This window comes from Leptopilina boulardi, unplaced genomic scaffold, assembly GCF_019393585.1.
Source record: "Leptopilina boulardi isolate dan_hultmark-lab unplaced genomic scaffold, ZJU_Lbou_2.1 LbouV2_31, whole genome shotgun sequence".
NCBI classification, from domain to species: domain Eukaryota; kingdom Metazoa; phylum Arthropoda; class Insecta; order Hymenoptera; family Figitidae; genus Leptopilina; species Leptopilina boulardi.
In genome coordinates, this window is record NW_026137874.1 from 1,529,770 (window position 1) to 1,551,558 (window position 21,789).

General features: G+C 24.0%; 4 protein-coding genes across 8 annotated transcripts in view; 2 read left to right on the forward strand and 2 right to left on the reverse strand.

Annotated features, from left to right (window-relative positions):
- LOC127283305 (cilia- and flagella-associated protein 206-like) overlaps positions 1–21,789 on the forward strand; it is a 41,076-nt gene that overhangs the window by 15,251 nt on the left and 4,036 nt on the right. The window lies entirely within an intron of this gene.
- LOC127283300 (inositol polyphosphate-5-phosphatase A) lies at positions 104–11,732 on the forward strand. 4 transcript variants are annotated; one of them, XM_051308067.1, is made up of 13 exons: positions 115–587; positions 2,226–2,267; positions 2,388–2,488; positions 3,631–3,718; positions 3,788–3,851; positions 3,946–4,166; positions 4,334–4,474; positions 4,719–4,880; positions 4,967–5,152; positions 5,247–5,309; positions 5,589–5,629; positions 6,570–6,606; positions 11,001–11,110. In XM_051308067.1, the coding sequence occupies exons 1-11, from the start codon at positions 531–533 to the stop codon at positions 5,619–5,621; spliced, it is 1,158 nt and encodes a 385-aa protein (XP_051164024.1). In that variant the 5' UTR covers positions 115–530; the 3' UTR covers positions 5,622–5,629; positions 6,570–6,606; positions 11,001–11,110. The 4 variants fall into 4 exon arrangements, with proteins under 4 accessions (XP_051164022.1, XP_051164023.1, XP_051164024.1 ...); XM_051308066.1 differs by lacking the exon at positions 5,589–5,629 and having other exon boundaries at positions 112–587; positions 11,001–11,732; XM_051308068.1 differs by lacking the exon at positions 6,570–6,606 and having other exon boundaries at positions 11,001–11,132.
- LOC127283310 (chymotrypsin-1-like) lies at positions 13,805–15,449 on the reverse strand. Of its 2 annotated transcripts, none has more exons than XM_051308086.1 (5): positions 15,312–15,449; positions 15,072–15,225; positions 14,731–14,980; positions 14,428–14,565; positions 13,805–14,129 (listed from the first exon to the last, which is right to left on the reverse strand). In XM_051308086.1, the coding sequence occupies exons 1-5, from the start codon at positions 15,379–15,381 to the stop codon at positions 13,959–13,961; spliced, it is 783 nt and encodes a 260-aa protein (XP_051164043.1). In that variant the 5' UTR covers positions 15,382–15,449; the 3' UTR covers positions 13,805–13,958. The 2 variants fall into 2 exon arrangements, with proteins under 2 accessions (XP_051164043.1, XP_051164041.1); XM_051308084.1 differs by having other exon boundaries at positions 14,731–15,001.
- LOC127283307 (probable E3 ubiquitin-protein ligase makorin-1) lies at positions 15,717–21,253 on the reverse strand. Its single transcript, XM_051308081.1, has 6 exons — positions 20,943–21,253; positions 20,232–20,492; positions 19,769–20,102; positions 19,380–19,702; positions 19,115–19,271; positions 15,717–18,419 (listed from the first exon to the last, which is right to left on the reverse strand). Exons 1-6 carry the CDS (start codon positions 20,984–20,986, stop codon positions 18,282–18,284), a joined length of 1,257 nt encoding a protein of 418 aa, XP_051164038.1. The 5' UTR covers positions 20,987–21,253; the 3' UTR covers positions 15,717–18,281.

The following is a 21,789-nucleotide window of genomic DNA, read 5'->3' on the forward strand; positions in this document are numbered from 1 at the left end:
ATACATTGAAATAGATAGGGCCTTGGGAAAATCGTATACCCATGCGTAATCTGAGAATTACGGCACTGCCTATTGACGTCTTCAGTAGGCGTGGTTTCACTCGAACCGATAGAGGGATATATTTACCACATACAACTTTTCTCGTACGCCGAACGATCAGCGACTTGTATTATTTGGTTAATGTGTGTATTTGCAGTACACGGTTAGATGCCAGCAAGGTGCGGATCACGACCGTGGCCAATTTTCGGCACGGGGGTTAAATTAATTGTCTCTGACCCTCATTGTTGTACTGCCAAGGGACGTAATTTTCTTACTTAGTTTGTGTTCGTAAAATTGGTGTATACTTATCCCCCTGTTGGTGTTACACTTCTAATACTTGAGTGTTAGTGTCAAAAAGCGTGCGACAAATTATTTATATATCAACGAAAACTGTGTGAATCTTTTAAGATCATTACAAAAAAGGATATAAATTGACAGGCGCTTTTCTTTATTGGAAATTTGAAAAAAAAAGAAAAGAAAATTTAACAAGAATGGCGGGCCTTCCTGTCGTTCTTATTACCGCCAATGTCGGCAGTATTTTTGAAGAGGTAAGTACTGATTTTATTGTGAAAATAAAAAATAATTAATTTAATTTACAATAATTAGTCTTTATTTATAATTTCTTGTTTTTATCGATCGCTTTTTTGGTTAGTTTTCTTTTGAATTTGTAGTATTTTTGAGTTACAAGTTTATATTTTTGTTGAAATGTATCTATAATTGATGTTTTTTTATTATTTGATTATAGGTATTTTTTTTTCAAGTCGGCGCGCTATTCATGAATGAATTTTGAACGACAATCGAGTGCGTACGAACTCGATCGAAACCGGTTCGAAACGATTTGATATTAAAACTTACGCCGGTCTTTTTTAAATGAGTTTCAGTTGAAAAGAAACTTTTCATTGTTGAAAAAAATAGAGAATTTTTTTTCACGATAATTTGCAAATGAAGAATATTTATTTAATATTTCACTTTTTCTTATATAAATATATATATGTTGACAGTTTAGAAATTCTTGTTATCTTTTAATGAAAAGGTCATAATATTAGTGTGTTTATGTTGTCATATAATTATTTTCTTAATTAACGATTTTATAAATTCTTATTTTTGAAATATTTATGCTTAATAGATTGAAAAAAAATTAGAGAATTTTTTTATATTTTAGAAATTTCAACTTTTTTTCCATAGTAGTTTTTTTAAATTTTATATTTTTTAAAATTAAAGAAATAGAAAAAAATGCAGTTTTTTTTAGATATATCTTAAATTTTTTTTTTTTTTGAATCACCTTATCATTAATATCGCACACTTTAAAGATAATTTTTGTTTGTTCGTGAAATAAGAATTTTTTACAAAATAATTCCTTGACTTGTTATTTCAATGAAAAATTTTCCTTCTTCTGTCATAAAATATTTTATTTAATATATCGTGTATATGAAAATTAATTAATTACGGTCTATTTATCAATTATGCATGTTATTTATTGTTTTTTTTTATAAATTATAATTAAATGAAAATATTAAAATAATTTTATTAAAAATTAATGAAATTATCATAAAAGAAATTAGGAAAATATTATAAAATAATTTTAAAATTAAATATTTAGTAGGGTGATTTTTTTTTATTAAATTTTGTCAACGATTATTTTTTTAGTTTCCATTATCTTTTATTGTCATTTTAATGTTAATTTAAATTTTACTAAGCTCAACTGTCGGAAAATAAATGATACAGAAACACCTGTGGTTTTCACACGTTCGTATATAAATACATATATATATATATATATATATATATATATATATATATATAGGTAACATATCTCTTTTCGGACCAAACTCACATTTACGCATGAAAGATCGACAAAAATAAACTTTGTCCATTTCAACAAAAATATACTTTAGAAATTTTTAAATGACGTTTCTAGAATGAAAAATATTTATAAAATTTCAATATTTATTTTCTATTAAAAAGTTTCGTAATTGAATTTATTTTTTAAATGCAAAAAGTGCATCATTAGTTGCGAAAACAATTTTCTTTTTATATCTTATAAATTTTTAATTTCCACATTTTTCAATTATTAAAATATTTATAATGCTAGAATAATTATTAATTAATTTTTATCTAACAATTTATACATATTGAAATTTTTTTATATTTTTAATTTAATTATTTAATAAAATTTTAATTTTCAGCCAAAAAATATGCTGAAAATATGGACGGAAGAATTTTTATCCGTAAGTATAGAAATTATATTTTCTATCATTATATTAGTTATAATTTATTGTATTATATTATAGAAAAAAAATTAATTTATTATTTAAAAAAAATATTATTATAATTTAATTCTCTTATAGACAATAACACGACTAGATCCAAAATTCATAGCTCTTCATTGTCAAGAAGTCGGTGGAAAAAATTATGAACAAAGTATGAGACATGTAGAAGAATTTGTTAGGTATGTTATAAATTTTTAATTTTTCTTTCATCATTTGGAAAATTTCTCAAATAGAGATGAAATGTATATAAAAAAAAAATTCATGTAAAATAGTATAAATATAAAAGTTAACTTGGCAAATTGATTTAAAATTGTTATTGAAATGCTGCTGTTTGAAACAGTTTGTACAATTGAAATTAAATTTACGATTCGGTGGTTTTGATATCTTGTTCATGTGCAGTTTGACCCAATTTTGTTATATTCGTCTCTCTCTTTCTTTCTGTCTGAAACTTTCATGAATAGATAATTAACAAACTGTTACGAATCCTGTTCTAAAAACAAATTTCATTTAGAGGTTTTATTCTTCGTTAAAGCGAAAAAAAATAAAATAAAATAAGCCAAAAATGTGATAAAAAAAAAATTTTATTTTTATGTAAATCACACAATAATTTATGAATATAGAGTTAATAATATAATATTAAACCTGTAAAACTAGTTTTCTCTTAAGGCTTCTACTAAACGTCTTAGTCGATATTAAATTAACGTACATAAGATTTGCAAGTGGAAAAAAATTACACTTTTGAAATTGATTCACAAAAAGAAAAAAAAACCGTTTTTGGTACAAAGAATTTTAACAAAATAAAAGAAAATCAATTTTTTTTTTAATATTTAATAAATTTTTAAGAAAATTTGAAAAAATAAATATCTTAAAATGAAAAAAAATTCAATTAACCTTTTTAACTACATTTTTTTGTTTGTTTATTACAAAATAAAGATGGTATTAGATTATCAGCACATGTCTAATTCAATATAATTTAATAAAGGTTGAAAAAAGATAAGAATAGATTATCTAACAAGCTATGCTTGAGTGAGTTACTTCAAAGGATACGCACTGAATAAAACCGATAAATGTGTATAGCGCAAAAGAAACATGACAGTGAAAAAAAAAAAAAAAAAAAATGAAATTTTTTCGATATTTAATAATCTACCTTGAGTAATTTTCCAAGTCAAAATTTTTTTTTTTTATAAACCTTTTTTTACTTTGCTATTTTTATTATATATATTTTTCTATATATTTATTATATAAGATTTTTCTATATTTTTAATAATAATACAATTATATACAATATATAATTATTTATTATTAATCTCTATTTTGAAAGGTTATTAATGTCTTCCGAAGAATTAAGGCTATTTGATAAAGTTCGTGTTTATCTCGACGAGGATTTTTCGTCGCCTGAACATTTCACGGTAATAAATTAATTATAGAAATTAAATATGAATATTAAAAATTGAATATTTTATTCCTTTGGTTTATAGGCTCTTGGAAATTTTTATTTTGTCCACGATTCATTGAAAGATGTTTTTCTATGGGATTTTAAAGGTAAAAATTAATTTTATCATATAATATTTTGTAGATAATAATAATTGTTAATTATTACAATTTAAAAAAAAAAAATATTTTCGTTTGGTTTTAGATGGTGAATTTTTGCCAGTTAATGGAAAAGAAGTACACTCGGGAAATATTGAAACAGTATCGACTAAGGAAAAAGCGAAATTCCCACAGGATTTCTTTCCAGAATGCAAATGGTCCAGAAAAGGATTTTTACGAACAAGATGGAGCATCAGTGGAACTATTTTTGACATGATTAATATACATTTGTTTCATGATGCGAGTAATTTTATCGCCATGGAAACTGTAATTATTCATACAATTTTTTTTTTCTATTTTTTTTTTTATTTATAATTTTTTTTAAATTTTTTCTTCATTCAATTTATTTTCATTTAATTATTCTTAATAATTATTATTTATTAGATTATTAATAATAATTATATTGTTAATTATATTTTATTAATATTTTGCAGTTTCCATCAGTTTATAGTAAAACTCGAAGAAGAGCCCTGGAACATACTCTAGAAAGGTTTCATAATGATCAGTATCCAAACGCACCTTACTTTGTATTTGGTGATTTTAATTTTAGAACTGACACTGCTGGCGTTATAAAGGTATAGAAAATAATTTATCTTTTTTTAAAAATAGTATTTAGAATTCATTTACATTATTTAATTTTTTTTTTGATAGATTTTCTGAATTAAAAAAAAAAATATTTAAAACAAATTTATTTTGATGATAAATATTTTTATATAAGGTCTATTATTTAAATTAAATATTTAAATTATTAATTTGATTATTTTGATTATCGACAAGATGATAAAAATATTAATTGTCTTTTTTTTTATTAATTTTCAGAAACTTACGGAAGATACACAAGAAAGTAAAACGTCTGCTAAAGGCAGCATCTCAAAAATGCAATTTCGAAATAACGACGACGATGTTGTTTTAACATTGGGAAAAAAGGAATTTTCTCATTACAAACATCAAAATGTTTTTATCGAAAATGAGGGTCAGTGGGTAAGTGTAAAACAATTTCAAAAGTTTTATTTATAAGAACTTTAATTATAAAATTATTGATGAATTTTTCCATTTGGAAATTACAGCTAAGGGAATATGATAAAGAATTAAATGATTTTAATGGAAGACTCTTTGAATTCCCGATAAAATTCATTCCAAGCTATCCATTTGAGGAGGACATTCAAGAAGGAACAAATTACATGCAAACAAGAGTACCGGCCTGGTGTGATCGAATTTTATTGAGTTCCACTGCCAAACAACTAGTTCAAAATGTAATTAAAAATTTTGCGCTTTCATTTCTCTCAAAAAAGAAAGAAGAAAGGTAAATCAAAGATTCTTAAAAACTTTTTTTGTTTTGGAATTCAGAATCAACCAAATGATGTGGAATATGGAATAGTAGGTCCAACAAAATGTATGGGGGATCATAAGGTATGTTAAGAATTTTCCTTGATTTAATTGAATATTATCAGTGATCAACGGCAGATTCTATTTTTCTCAAATAAAATAATATTTTTATTTATTATTTAATTTCAGTTTAATTTATTTTTCTTTTTTTTTTTAAATAGTAAATAAAAAATGTATTGATTTTTTTTTTAAAAAAGGGTTTTATTATTATTATATTAACTTCTACTACTGGGATGATAAACTTAGATATTATTTCTTGATTCTCATTCTGATGATTCATATTGTTTAATGATTATGGTGCAGCCTGTTTTTCTGGAGTTTCGAATGAATATCTAAACACTAAGGTACCTATCTATAAACTTCTCTGTCTATATTCATGTCTTGATTTACCCTCGTTTTTCATGTTTCCATTTTTTCCTTTTTATATAAGTTCACGAATCATCGTATATAATATTCGCGCTTGCTCAATGTAGTGTTGTATTTTTATTACCTCTTCAAAAAAAAAAAAAATTGTATTGATCTTGATTTTTACCTTCTCTTTTTTCTTTCCTATCGTTATCATGGAATAACCAATTTTCATGACATATTCTCGTTTCTATTAATATACCGTTAAGTAACGACTTTTCTCAATCTGATATTCAATATTTACATTTATAAATTTTCAAAGCGCGCTTTTGCAGCCACTTAAATTTAGAAACTGTTTTTACGTAATCGGGACTTTAAAAAAAAATTTAGACACCTTTTATGTATACATTTTCATTATTATTTTAGGGAGTTTGTTTTTTAGTTTTGCAAGATTTTAGTACTTTTTTTTAATGAAAAAAAATTAAAAGCTCTTTTTTTGTTTTAACGCAAATCAATAATTAAAAATTATTTTTAATAAAATTTAACAATTTTTTTTTGTAAATTAAAAATTAAATAAAATTTTAAAAATTTGAGAAACCCGCATGATATTGAATTTAATTATTCTTGATAACGATAGGCTAGACTCTGAAAGCACAAGTAAAATCCCATTAATATATTGAAGTTGTTATACTAAAAAAAAAAAAAAAAACTAAAACGTAATAAAAACCCTTTTGAAGTATGATTTTTGAGTAAAACTGACTAAAGACAGAGTAATTATACCTCCTTTGTATTAGGTATTATATTAGAAACTTCCAAAGTAACAACAAAACTAAAAAAAAAATATTCCTTTGTTGTTTTTTTTGTTTTTTTTGAAATTTATGTTTCTCGTTAATTATTTATAAATTTCCATCGTGCATTTTTTTGTTTCCCTTTTTGCAGCCAGTCTACCTGAAGGTTAATCTCGCATTGAACGCAGGTATGATAAACTGCTGCAACTTAAAAAATATTGCTCAATTTTGCTTTCGAGTGCCAGACAATTATTTGGATTTAGTATCCATGTTGCCTGATGCTAGCCGTATTAGTTGTGCTAAAACACCCGCCACCGATCGCTCGTCTAATTTTTTGCACGCAACACCTATTAAGCATGATCCTTATACACCAGATAGTATGGAAAGTCCAAGTCCTAATACAATGGCCGCTTCTGGATATACACCAAATTTATTAGAATTAGAATCAATGGAAAAATCAACAATAAATCAACAATCAAATCGTACAGTATCGCCAGCTCTACTTAAATCAAAATTAGAAGAAATTGCCATGAATGTGATAAAAGAATCAATGGATTCTGAACATGAAATTGAATTAATAAATAATTTACGAAGAAATCGAAGTAATAGTGACGTTTCTTGGCAAAAGAATAGAAAAAATTTTGAAAATGACAGTGATCATGGATTTCATTCATATGACAATATTTCTTCTCAATCGAGTGCCGTTTTTGAAATTGGAAACAACAATAATAATAATAATAATAATAATAATAATAATAATAATAATACTAATAATAATGGAAATCGTGAAATTCCACAAATTAAAATTATTAACGCCAGTAATATGGTATCAAATGAAAGTTGTTACATTGACAATGTTGAAAATAGAAATAAATCGACAACTATCGATGATTCTTTAAATGAAAAACAATTAAATGATAATCTTGTCTCGGAAATTAATAATTTCACTATTAATGACGATGAATCTCATAAAAAGAAGATTAAAATTGATAAATCAACGCAGACTGATAAGCCAACGCATATTGAGAATGGTAACGATCAAAATAATGTACTTCCATTAGAGGAGACGGAGGTCGTTGAACAAACGAGACGAGTAAAACGAAAACGAACAAGACAAAAGATTTGTGAGAATTCAGAGAGAGAAATTGAAATTTTAAATACCGGTCATGATTCAAGTGATCAATCAAGAAAATTTAAATCGAAGAAAAATTCAAAAAGGATAAATGACAAAAACAGAAGAGAGATTTTCATTGAGAAAGAACGAAAACGTTGTTGTGTTATTTCGTAAATTAATTTTGATATTGAAAAGAAAAAATTTATTTTTGATTCAAATCGATTACTAGCCAAAATAATCGATTATTTATTATTAAATAAATATTTATTTGTAACAATTATTATTTGCAATGAATAAATTGTATTTCAATAAAATACAATTTTTTTTTCAAATAATAAAAAAGTGATAAAGTAAATATTTATTTAATTAAATAATTATTTGAATCAAATAATTTCCCTTTTCTTAAACTTGGATTTTTTTTTTAAAACGTGGAATTATTTTTTATACACAATTTTTAAAAAATTCTAGAATACTTTTTTTTTAGTAGGGATCACAGATTATTACCTTTTTATCACCTATTTTCTAATTAATTAACTATTTAACCTTTTCACCTATTTTCAAGAAAAAAAAGGTATACTTACTGTGATCCCAGGCTTTGATTTCTTTCACTTATTTTTTTTTAGTAGATGGTCTTGGTAGTAATATTCTTATTATATTCTATTATTCTACTTAAATTATTTATTTCCGCTTTTCTTTCGGATGATTGTTTTATAAAAAAAATTTAAGTATATTATATTAGAAATAAGAATCTGTAGGTTTAAAATTAATTTTTTTTCCTGAAAAATGGTTTTCTGTGTAGTTTGGAAATTTTTAAAAATTAACAGTTATTTTTTGCAATTAGTTATAATTAGTGTAATTTAATAACTTTTTTTGTCAAATTATATTAGAAAATAATTTTTCTACTTTTATTCGGAATAATATTATTATTATTAAGTCAAATGAAATTTTTAAATTACATTTAAAATTCAAGCTACCAAGTCCATTAATTGAAAATTTAATACATAACTTTTAAATTAATTTTAATTTTTCGAGATAAATTTTAAATTGAAATTCGAGCACTTTTTTGTTTTGTTTTTTTTTTATTTTCCTAATTTTCTGTAAAGTATTTGTTCTTATCAGACGATTAGGTATTATTTATTTTATAAAAAAAAATATTTATATCAAACGAAACCTTTAAATTATGAAATAGTTTGTGTTTTTTTTTTAAGTATAGATCTCATGGATGTTTCCGTACAATTTTAAATAGTATTAATTATAGTTAAATGTGCCTTAACTTGATCTCATTAAAGAGATCAGAACTGCCAATTAAAATTTGACTGATAATTATTTTTTTTTTTTTTGAATAATCATTTTCATTAAATAAGTAACTGTAGCGTTAAAATTCTACAAATACTTAATTGTCTTTGGCTGCTGAATACTTTTTCAATAATAATTAATTAAATTAACAAATTAATAATTTAATTAACTATTTGTTAATATTTTAATAATACTGTTTTTTTTTTCTTCAAAGAAATTTTAAAATAAAATCATCCTTAAAGTATCATTGCTTTAAAATTTATACGTAAATACGTATTTTTTGAGATTCTTTAAATTCTTTTTTAAACTGTGAAAAAAAATTTTACTCAAATTTGATCGCAGTGTTCGTGTAAATATTTAAAAAAAAATATTTATCTATACATTTACAAGTTATAAATACCACTTGAAAAATTTGTATAAATTTTATCGTTGCTCGTTATTAATTTAGGTGTAAGTGATTATGCGAGTGTGAAAAAATCTAGTTTTTACATATATATATATATATTTAATTATATGTTGTAATGTAAAAAAATAGTTATATATAATTTAAAAAGCAAACTGCCAAAGTAATCATAAATAATTTATTTACAATCAATTATTATTGCCAATTTAGAGTGATAAAATTACAATATATATATATATTTTATTTCATTATTTTATCACAGTGGCTTAAAAATGAAATCTTAAAAAAAAGAAATAAAATTTTTTATAGGAAAAGGAATGTATCAGTATTCAAGGAGTGTATAAATATTGCATTTATGTAATTGTATTGAATTATTCTAGATTGTAATATAAGAATGAGAGGAAAAAACAAAATCAATTTAAAATGAAAAATTTTTAAATTGAAATATTTCAAATTTTATCATCTTATTTAAAATTGAGAAAACTTTACAAATTCGTAGTGCCTTGAATAAGAAATTGCATAAAAATTAATTTTTTTAAATTTTGAAACATCTTATTTATTTAAATAAAAAAAAAATTATTTTTTTAAATAAGAGAAAAATTTACAAAAAAAAAAACAACTGTCTGATGATCTTTTTTTTAAATTAAAAAAAAGAACACTTTTTTTTGAATTAAAAAAAAAGAACACTTTTTTAAACAATACGCTTATACCTGTTATTTATTTTACAAAAATTTTAATTTTTTTAAAATAAATTATTTGCAAGCTTAATTATATTTTAATATATCGACAATATTTAAGTACGACAATGAAAGAGAATTATTAGAGAAAACTTAATTTTTTAAATTATTTAATTAAAAAATAAAGTTCATATTAATAAGAAAGGCTTTTTAGAAAAATGAATTTTGAGAATCTATAATTATTTTTTTTTTTAAAGAGTCCTAGGTAATAATAATTGCTCACAGTACAACTAATCCTACCTCTTAAATATAAGAATGTAAATAATTCGATAAATATGACAAGATTATGTCGCTTATTTTATTTAATTTTTAGATAGAATAATGAATAATTTTTTGACTAGCTATTTGTTTTACTAGTCAATGAAGATTGTTATAAAACTATAGTTTAATTAGTTTGTTATTAGAATATGTGTAAATATAATTGTTTAATAGTTGCTAAAAAAAATTTATTATTTGTAAATATAAACACACACATTTTGTAGAAATTTTTGCTTTTTTTATTTGTCACCTTTAGTTTGTTTATTAGAAAATTTTTCTTACAATGCTTATTTAGAATTTTAGAATTCGACGAGTGAAAATTTTTATTATTTTGAAATTTGGGATATAATGAAAAAATTTTGCGCGGTTTTATTTCCTGACAATTTTTAAAATTTATTGGAATGTGTATTGGTTTTTTAATATCTTTTTGCATCAGGTAATTATTTATTTAGCTTTATTTTCTAATTTTCTTTTCATATATAAATTCTTGCCACATATATATAGACTGCATGAGATTTTTGCATTTTGAATTTTTTGGAATGTTTAAAATTTTTATTTTTATATTTCTTATATGATGGAGTAGACCTGAAAATTAAAAATTGAAATAATTTTAGAAAAAGTATTTTTTTTTAATCATATCAATGAATATTTTCCAAAAATGTAATTTTTAAATTTTTTTTAAAAAAACATATAATTGAAAATTTTTTGGTCTACTTTGAAAAATAAAAATAAAATGACTTTTTTTTACAAAAAAAAATTTAATTCCTGATGCAGATATGGTGGAGAATAATCACATGGAGATTCAGTCTGAAAATAATTCAGATTCAATTATCAAAGGTAATCTTCAAGAAATTCTCAACAATGGCACAGCAACTATAACACGTTATATTCACATAAAACATGCGGACTCGTCAGTAAAAATCTTTCGAGAAACGACAGTTTGATATTAAATCGACGTTAAAAATTGACAATGTTCTACGAAAATGTTTAATTAGTCTCTCTCTATATAATATAATCTAGAAAAAAAAGGAAGGAATTTTTATCCATAATTGTCTTATTGGTGTTTCTATGAAGCAATATTAAGGGGATATTAATTTTCTTATAATTTAATTTTAATATATAAATAGAAAATTAAAATTTTTCCTTTCACTTTTTTTTTTTAAATATCACAAATAGAAATTATTAGCAAAAATTATAATTTTCTATTTTATAAAAAAAATTTGAAAGAATTTTTTTAAATTACACTCAATTTAAATTTCCAATATTTTTTCGTAGGATTAAATTAATATTTTTTAATGCTTAGAATGTGAAAAGAAAATAATTCTAAAAATAAGAATTACATCACAGACACCGTACCATTTACGAATTTAAAACACTCTTTTTTGAAAGTTTATGATTTTAAAATACACAAAAAGACAGAAAATGTCTTTTTCGATCTTAAATATTTTCAAAATACGAACAATAGTTTTCTATTTATAATAATGAAATTAATTGAATTGGTAATTGAAAAAAATTATACGCAAGTCAATTTTTTTTTTTACTGCAAATTTTTGAACTTCAAAAAATATATTTGCAACAAAATATAATATTGGAAATTTTTTGCAATTACCAATTTAATTATTAATTAAATTATTCAATCACTACAAAAAATTAATAAAAAAAAATATCTATGTGAAAAATCCTTCCAATAAGCTTTAACTATACGATATATATATTATACAAACTGTATCATAACTTTAAGAGTCTGATGTCTTTTTTTTTTAAATCGATTATAATGAATTAATTCAAATCATTCCTTGAAAGTTAGTTATAAAATAATCATTCTATAAAACACATTTTAAATAGAATCTAAGTAATGCAGTATTATTCAAAGAATGGTGAAAGAAAAACAATTTTTATTTTTCCTAATTGAAATATTTTTAGAATAATAATGAATATCCCATTTTAATATAATAGTTCAATTTTTACAATAATTAACAATTATCTCAAATTATTTATTGCGCCCTTAAAAAAAAAAATTATTAAAAAACTTTTTAAATGAAATTTTTAAAGAAATTTTTAAATTATGCAAATTTTTTATTGGAACATGTTTCCAAATCATTTTTTAAAGAAACAGAAAATAATACAAAAATCGTATTTGTTACCACTGTGATTTAACCATAGTTAAAAATGTCCATAATTTTAATAATCTGCATACAAAACTTGTTACAATTTTGATGAAAAAATAGTTGTTGTACAATACTATTAAGGAATTTTACCAGTTTTTTTTTTTTTTTTTTTTTTTTTAATGGAGTTTACAGCCTAAAAGTATTTTAAAATATCTATAATCTCTTAGGAAAAATTATTTATATTAGTTTTTTTTTTTTTTAAAGAGATTAATTCCCGAATTACAAATTTTGATAATAAGTATAATTTCCTATTGGGTAAATATGTCAAAATTTTTTTGATTTAAAAATAGGAAGTTATACTAATTATCTAATTTTTAAATTGTTGTTATATTGTTGTACTTTTTTATAAATGTACTTATATTTTGTACTGAAAACATTTCTCATAATCGGAAGGTACAAACGCAGAAGAAAAAAAAAAGAACAGAAAATAGAACATTTTTTATTATCTGCTAGTCAACTATATACAAATAATATATTATATATATATAAATATATAAATTTTAATTAATGTTTACTGTAGAAAAGTTTAAAAATACGAATTTTCACTGTCATAAAATATAACGAAGGATTTTTTTCCATCACTTTGAAATATTATTTTTTAATTTTATTTCCAAGTTTTTAACTAGTCAATAAAACTTGAAAAAAAATTAATATTTATTTTATTGATGGAATTTATCCACGTTATTGAATTAAAATCATTGTGATGTATGTATACCTATGTGTTACATGTACCAGTCAATATAAAAAAAAAAATAATAATAAAACAAAATACTCAATGTAAAATTTACCTATCTGAAATTTTTTTCATATTCCAAGATTCAAATTTTTTCTACTATCACGTATAATTATTTAAAAATTGTAAAAAAAATTACTTTTTATTGTAATTTCATTTTTTATTTGGTCCACAACCTCCGGTACGACAACTTTCAAAACCTCCGTGTATTGGTTTTGGTTTTTTTTCCTTCTCTTCATAACAACCAGAATATGGTTTTTTGCATGATCCGGATTTTTTCACTTTTTTTTTATCATCTTTTCCACAAGATCCTTTATTACAGGTTGATGATGTATTTTTACAACGAAATTTAATTTTTGTCAAAATGTCAGTTCGAATATTTTTCAAAATCTATTGACAAAGAATTTTATTATTTCTTTCAAATAGATGTATATTAATTAAAAATGATTTAATTATTTACCAGAATTGAAGAAAACATAGTTACTTAAAAATTTTGTATTGATGCAAAAAAAGAAATAGGCTAATTGGTATTTTTAATTGGAATCGAAAAACAAAATTTCATTATAGTTAACTTCACATAAGACTTTAAGTGATTTTTAAAAATGTTTCAAATTAAATTTTCAGATTATATTGAATAAAATAATTTACTAAATTATGTTATTGAATAAATAAATAAATTTATTTTTATTTATTTTATTTATTAATGGATAAATAAAAAAAATATTGATTAACAAATTAAATTTGAATTGAAAAATAATTTACAGACTGAAAGTTATATATTTGTTAAAGTGAAATACATTCCGGTTTAAAAATATAATATTATAAATTTCACTAGTCATCGACACTGTTTGAAGATTCGTTGGATTTAATATGTTTATTTATCCAGTCCATGTAACTGTATACACGTGTGAAAACATCTGGTTGACCTTTGGCACAAGGTTTCCCCCAAGAAACAATACCAATTTGAACATCATCAGCAACCAAAGGACCACCAGAATCTCCCTAAAAAAAAAAGAGTTAAATTTCAAATTTTTCCTATTTTAATCATTTGGGTTTTTTTTTTTTTTTTTACTTTTAAATCGAAATTAAAAAAAAGTAAAATTAAATTTTAAACAATAAATTTCGAAAATTATTCGAAATATATTAAATTTTGTTTAAATAATTTTAATTTTTCGAGCATCAAATTTCCAAAATTATTTTAATTAATCGAAATAAATTAAATTTCGTTTAAATTGAATGATTTTAATTTTTCGAGTTGACAATTTCCAAATTAAATAATTTAATTTCTCAAAAAACTTACGTGACAAGCACCTTCCCCTTTTTTATTCAGTGTACAAATATTGCTATTCGTTATTCGAAAATTTGTATTTAAACATTCTTTCTGTGGAATTACAGTTAGGAAAATATGTTGCAGTTCATTTGGCGGCTTTCCGGGATACTGAAATTAATTTCCTCAAGTTAATTAATTTATTTCCGCAATTATTATTGATGAATGGAAAATTAATTATTATAATTTAAAAAAAAATAAATTAAAATGCAAATTATGATTTCTTAATAAATAAAATAGTAAAATTATTTAAATAGTAAAAAAATAAAATAATACAGAAGTTGTTCCCCATCCAGATAAAACGGCAGAATTTCCAAATTTCGAAAAATCATCAACAGGAAGTGGAATAGATTTAATTTTATCATTGAATTCAATTGGTTTCTCTAATTGAATGAGTCCAATATCGTGTCTTATTAGTAAAGAACTATAATTAGGATGTGGTATAATTTTCTTTGATTTATAAAAAGCACCTCCTTCGTCTAAAGTATTTGTTCCAACAACAACATCAATATTACTGTCATTGAATCTAGGAATATCAAATAGACCTCTATTTTTGAAAATTTTAATATTATTATATTACAAAAATAAATTCAAATTAAAAATTCAAAAAATCTCACCCCGTTAAACAATGAGCCGCTGTTAGTATCCAATTATCATTAACAATTGATCCACCACAAAAATGTTTATTATTTCGTCTAAGTGAAACTTGATATGGAAATTGTCCTTCTTTTGCCAATGAACCGCCAACAATTTTTGGATCCATATCTTTTGCTGGAAAAAAAAGTCATTTTTTATTATTAAAATATATTTTTTTTATATTAAAAATATTATTTAAAATATTTAAATAATTTAATTACCTGTGACAAATATTTGTGATGAGAAGTAGAAAAAGAAAATGAAAAAAAATAAAATCATATTGATTTTCATTCTTTTAAAAATATCAAAGTTTTAAAGAAAACTAAAAAAAAATCTCTGAATTATCGAATATATATATAACCCGATGTTTCTAATTAGGTTTCATTTACATCTAGAATAGATATTAAAAATTAAAATTCCATTCACGTTTTATCCATCCGCATTTGATAAAGAAAATGTTTTCCGGAATTTAAGGTGATACATTGAAAAACCGAGGCTAATTGAAGGAAAATTCAAGGAAGAAAAAAGATTTTTCATATCAGAGCTATTTGAAAAAAGTTTTCCGTGTTAATTGATAAAAAAAAATAGAAACAGTTTAATTTTATAAAAATCGTCAACTTTGAAAGTATTTTGATATCATATCATCTTTATTGATCCTATTGAAAATTTCAATTTTTCTAAAATTACAAAAACTTCAAAAAAGAAAAAAAAATATGCTTTTTTTCTTTTTATAAAATGAAAAATTAACTAAATAATACTAATTAATACAAGTTATATATAAAATAAAACACGGAAATAAATCGCAGGTCCTGAAGTGACAATAACGCGTGGCCTGTATATTAACTAATTTTATTACTATATTCTACTTTTCCAATAACAAAAATATATATTATCATAAAGAATTGGTACAGAAAAAGTTAAATAATTATTTGAAATACAGGCAAGCGAAAGCCGCTTGGGACTTGACGGTGTAGAGAAGTGCTTTTTTTTTTTTTTTTTAATTTCTTTTTTTTCTCTAGTCTCTGTGGACATGAAAATCTGGAAATTAGTATATAATACCTGGTGGGCGCGTTACGACAAAATTTCAAAGTCTGTTAGAATTCTTTTTATTTATGAATATGGAAGTCGCAATTACTAACAATATCCAGCAATGAATCTAAATCTACAAAAAAAAAAAAGTTTCGCTCTAAACATTTCGCTTTTTGAATTTTTTTGAATATTGAATGAAATATTTTCTCGAACTAGTGAATATTTTTTTTATCAAAATGAATATTGTTTTTGAATGTGAGTGAATTACTTTTAGTGTGAGAGTTAAATCGAATTGAAAAAAAATGGTTTGATTTGAAAAATTGTATCCTGTTTTTTTCAATTGAAAATTTTTTTTTACTTTCATAAAAGAGAAGATCGAATTGAAAATACATATATATAAATATAATCTTTGAAATCGCTAATTTAAAGACAGCTCAATATTAGCAAAAAAAAAACATACACCTCGTGAAAATTTTGACCTTATTTCAAAAAAACAAAATAGAAAATAAAATCAAGATTTTTTTTTTTCATGAATCAGCAACAATAACGGCTTGTAGTATAGCAACAATAACAACAACAATGTCAACGATAAAACTTGAAACGAGGCCGAACAATATTTTTCTCTAGCGGTGTCGAAAATTTTTTTTTTTTTTTACGAAAATTGTCTTGAGCTCTTAAAAAAAATTGTTAAGGTTGAATAAATGAAATTTAGTAATTATATATATATATATATCAATATTAAAAGGTAGAATAATCTATCTAGAATAATTTCACAGTGCAGTCATATTTAAAGCAAATATAGTTGCTATCAACAATCGTCGATAATCTACTATAATTTAACATTTGTTTTTCGAAATGAAAAAAAAAATATATATATATATAAAAAAAAACGCACAAATACGACTGCCAGATCACACATTCTTTATCTCATTTTCTATATAATAGATCAATCCAAAAAAGAGATGAACTTTCCGACATGACAAATTTTTCCTAAAATTTCAAAATTAAATAGCAGAAAATTCAATTCATTCTTTTTGGATCGTGTTTTTTTTTTTTTCTTAAGTGTTTAATTGACGCCTAATAGATTTGAGAAAAAGAGTAAAAAGCAAACTATATTATCTCGTAAGCTATTCTTAGTTCTATATTCTATATAGCTGCTTTCAGAGTCGCAACCAAGTTTCTTAGCACCTATGGCAAAGAAGAGAAATGTTTTTTTCTTCTTCTTTTAAATTCACAAATTCGATCAACGAAAATCTTGGATAAATGCCAAATTAAAACACGTTTTTATTTATTTATTTTTTTTTTTTTGTCACCCGGTTGCGACTTTTCTCTTAAGATAAATAATGCCGTAACATAAACACTGCAAATAATTTTAATTTTTCTCTCTAATAATTAAAAAAGTGATTCAGTTACAGAAAAACGTCAAATCTTTGTTCTCATTCGACTTAGATACATTTTTTTTTATCTCATAAATTTTAGTGATTAAATACATGATGTGATTTGACATACGAGAAAACATTTAAGAAAAATAAATTAATGAGTTTTTTTTTTTTTTAAACCTACAAACTAGAGGAACCAAGTGGGAATTGAATCACTGTCTTTTCTAAATGCGAGTTGTACCGTAATTGTTTATAATTTGGACCACTTTTTTTTTTCTTTTTTTTTTTTTTTGATGACCGAACAGAAAGCTTAAGTTTCTAATCGGATGAAAAAATTTGAAGCTAAACGAAAAAAGAGGCCGTATTCCACCAGTATTTTGTTTTTTAATCGAACCGCAATTTTTTAATCCCAGAAATTCAAGCGTTCTTATCATGTAGCTTAATTTATCCCCCTAAGTATATTAGACATAGAAGCGAACGATTACAGAGACTTCCACCGAATTCGCCTAAACCCTATTTATACTCTAGGAAAAATCATTCACTCGTGTATAACGACAAAACGCTTGATTGATTTTTTTTTTGCGGTTTTTTTTTTCTCTTTTTTACTGGATGGTTTCCCGGCAATTGGAAAAGGACTGCCACTTTGCAAAGCGTCACTGTCATTATTCGAAATAATTTCGACAATGGCTAAACCATATGCAACTCAATCGAATGAGTATAGGGTGACACGTTCTTTTTTTGTTTTGTTTTCTTTTTTTTTTTTTTATCTCGCCAAGTAAACGACTAGACGACATGTACTTCATATTCTGACCATTCGTCAGATTCCGAATCGGAGATGTTGTTGATGATGTCATCGAAATCGTCAAAGCTGTACATCCAACGATTTCCTCTCTCGTCCAAAAAATCCCACAATAGTAATTGCTGTTGAGAAAAATAAATTTTCATTAGAAAAATTAAATTCTCCATTCAATATAGATAAAAAAAAAAAAAAAAAAAAAACCAAAGAATTTCTTTTCCAAAGGCAACAACAAAATTTTTCTATTTGCCCTCATATGAAATGAATTTTTTCCAATTCGATAGACAAACTTTTTGACATAAAGTAGAAAAAAAAAATCTCCAAACAAAAAATAAAAAAAAAAGTTTAATTTCATTCAATAATTTTATTAAAAATATCAGTCCTAAACAAATACAAAATACGAGTATTTGATGTCATGTCACTTGTAATCTTTTTTTAAAGTATCAATTTAAAATAAAAAAGGGTACAAAATAAATTTTTCTAAAAATTAATTTTTATGGCTTTTAAAAAAAAAAATATTTTGATAATAAAAATTGTGAATACAAAATGCGTATAACAAACTTGTAAATTTGTACGCAAAAACAAGGTATTTTACAATTTTTTATCTATCAAAATATAAATTTAAGTATCTTGAAAAATACTTGGCAAAATATGGAAAGCACCATAATGAGCATATAATTAGTATACAATAAACGTATAAAAATAAAATTGATTCACGATAAAACAAATAGAAAATATAAATAGATGTACCAAAACCAAAGAGGTAATAAAAAATGTATATTAATGTTAATAAATAGTCCCCGGATGATCGAAGACTTACATGAAAAATGTCAATGTCTGAGTCGGCATTGCGGCGCTGTCTAACCGGTGGTCCAACATCGGTTTTTGTGCCATCGGGCAAAGCGTGAAGGTAAAAACATTTATTTCCAAAGGGACATTTACCTCGGCCTTTTTTGAAATACTTACAATCTTTGGTACTGTAAAAAGCAAAACATAAAAATTATTTCAATGAAATTATTGGTAATAATATCAAATTAAAGAAAATTATAGTTTTTTTTAAAAATTTAAAAAAGATGTTTTCTCACCTTAAGGCATCCTTGTAATCTGTGATTAATTTATCCTTTTCTTCTTTTGTATCCACCCAATACATACTTGGACAAACAAAATCTGATGGAATTCGACATTCGGGACAGGCTCTGATTATTTTATTATCAAATTGTTTTGCTTGTCTCCATTTTCTGATGCATGTCAAGCAAAAACAATGATTACAATTTGGCAAAATTCCAAACCTTTGTTCCCGTGTTGATTTCTCCATAATTGTCTCGAAGCATACACCACAAGATTTATCTCGACTGCGCGCTATTGCAAACGATATTTCCATGTCTACCTCGTGTTGTTTGACACAAGCCTGTGGAAAAAGAAATTTAATAATTAAATAAATAAATAGGAAAAAATGATGATTAATTGAACTCACATTTGTATGCTTCTTTCGACTTTCTTCGTTTAATGGATGGAGTGCAGCACAACCGCACAATTCGCAAATATCTCCATGAAGATAAGGGCAGTTGAGTTTTTTGCAAATATTACCAGCTTCTGCGTAAGGACAAAGTGGATCACTCGCGGATATTGAGGTTTGCCCAGATGATGGATTTACCACTTGAGCATAGGAAACTGCGGATGTTACATTTCCAATTAATGATACTCCTGGTAATTGGGCACTAAATGATGCTGAGGCAGTTGATGGGATTGATGATGGCACGAATTCTGGTGCATTTGCCCAGTCTTCGCCCGCGACTATTCCATCGCTCCTGAGAGAAAGGAAAAACAGATTTTTAAATTCTCCAAACAAGTCAAGAATGTAAAAAATTATATATTTCAAGATTTTTGTAATTAAGGGAAAAAAAAGAAGCGATTGCTAATTGAAAATAAAAACTTACATTCTTTCTGAGTCTGATGTCGAGGAACTGTTTGAAGTTCGAGGTTCTGCAGTCTCTGTGTTAGTGGAATGATTGGAATTATGACTATACCGACATCGTGTACCGTATTTGCATGTTCCATTTTTGAAATAACGACAAGCAGTCGTCGATGGAAGATAAACAACTTCTGAATTGCTGCTACTATTTAAACTGTTTTGACTTCCCTGTACATGTCGATATCTGCATTGACTACCCTCGCGACATATTCCATTTTTGAAATACCTAAAAATACATAATGAATTTTCAAGCATAAACAAGTCTGCTACCGTTATATATGCTAATGCAATTTTACATGATGCAACACTCTCTTTCTTCTCATATATATAGCTGACGTTAAAATGACAATCTAAATAAAATTTCAAATTCTAAAAAAAAAGAAAAAAATACTCCCTAAATTTCAGAAATTAACAACAATACAAAATAAATAAAATGAAAATATCAAAATCAGGACATGGAAAAAAAAAAAATTCAATGTTTACATCCGTTGATTGTTGACATTTGAGAGAACATTTCTTTCCATCGTTTTCTCGTAATCGAACAAATGAATGAACACTGACTATATATGAGAAATGACAATCATTACTAAATAGTGATAAAGACAAAATATATTAATTAATTAAATTCATTTAAAACAATTGTCACTAAATCATTGAAATTCTTATTAATTCTTACCGGCAAACTGTACTCTGTAGATTTTGTGCCCAATTGTCGGCCATTTTCTCAAAGTTTTCGTTCGTAACAATAATCGACAACGCGCCCTTGAAGAGCTGCGTGTTTTCCTACAACGAATTATATTCAAGTGATTTTCCCAATTACACTTTAACCAATAAACAAGAAAATCAATCGACACACGAAAATTGTGAATCGACGTGATATTCACGCACGAAAAATCCTTTTATTTTTTTTTTTTTTCCCCCAATGTTGTGCTTTGCAAGTTTACTTCGCCCCTTTGGTTCACGATTCACCTCAAAAAAAAAAAAAAAAAAAAAATACGTTCCACCTCCCACTACTTTTCAATTTAGCCGTAAACTTGAAAATTTTTCTAGAAAGACATCTTCGTTTTGATTTCGCGAGACTTTAGGGATGATTTTCATGAATATCCATTTCTACGCATGCGTGTTATTTACAAAATGGAAATTTATCCCATTGGTCTAGACATTGCGCGAATATTTGAAATTTTGTTTTAAAACAACTGTTTTAAAAAAAGGCGCTATTTTCTTGACCAATAGGGTTAATTTTTATTTCTTTCAATTTTTGAAATTTTAAAAAATTTTTAAAAATATTTTTTTTAAAATATTCTTTGGGAGAATTTTAATTTATTTAACTGAAAGTTTAATTATTAATAATTAATTATTTAATTAATTTATTTGTATAGAATTTTTTAAAAATCAAAATTGTAACTTTTGTTATAAATAATTTTTTTTTATCAATTGAAACAATTTTATTGAATAATAAAAAATAAATGTAGGAATTAGAATATTTAGTTTTACATAATAATTATGGTTTCCATACAAATATC

Bases quoted from the DNA above. Each gene is read 5' to 3' on its own strand.
- LOC127283300 (XM_051308065.1), top strand. From the start codon at position 531: ATGGCGGGCCTTCCTGTCGTTCTTATTACCGCCAATGTCGGCAGTATT. The intron at 2,268-2,387 runs GTAAGTATAGAA...ATTCTCTTATAG, and splicing joins GGACGGAAGAATTTTTATCC to ACAATAACACGACTAGATCC. The intron at 4,475-4,718 runs GTATAGAAAATA...ATTAATTTTCAG, and splicing joins ACACTGCTGGCGTTATAAAG to AAACTTACGGAAGATACACA.
- LOC127283310 (XM_051308084.1), bottom strand. From the start codon at position 15,381: ATGAAAATCAATATGATTTTATTTTTTTTCATTTTCTTTTTCTACTTC. The intron at 15,002-15,071 runs GTGAGATTTTTT...TTTCAAAAATAG, and splicing joins GCGGCTCATTGTTTAACGGG to AGGTCTATTTGATATTCCTA. The intron at 14,566-14,730 runs GTATTATTTTAT...AATTAATTTCAG, and splicing joins CTGGATGGGGAACAACTTCT to TATCCCGGAAAGCCGCCAAA.
- LOC127283307 (XM_051308081.1), bottom strand. From the start codon at position 20,986: ATGGCCGACAATTGGGCACAAAATCTACAGAGTACAGTTTGCCG. The intron at 20,493-20,942 runs GTAAGAATTAAT...ATGTATTTTTAG, and splicing joins CTACAGAGTACAGTTTGCCG to GTATTTCAAAAATGGAATAT. The intron at 20,103-20,231 runs GTAAGTTTTTAT...CCTTTCTCTCAG, and splicing joins ACATCAGACTCAGAAAGAAT to GAGCGATGGAATAGTCGCGG.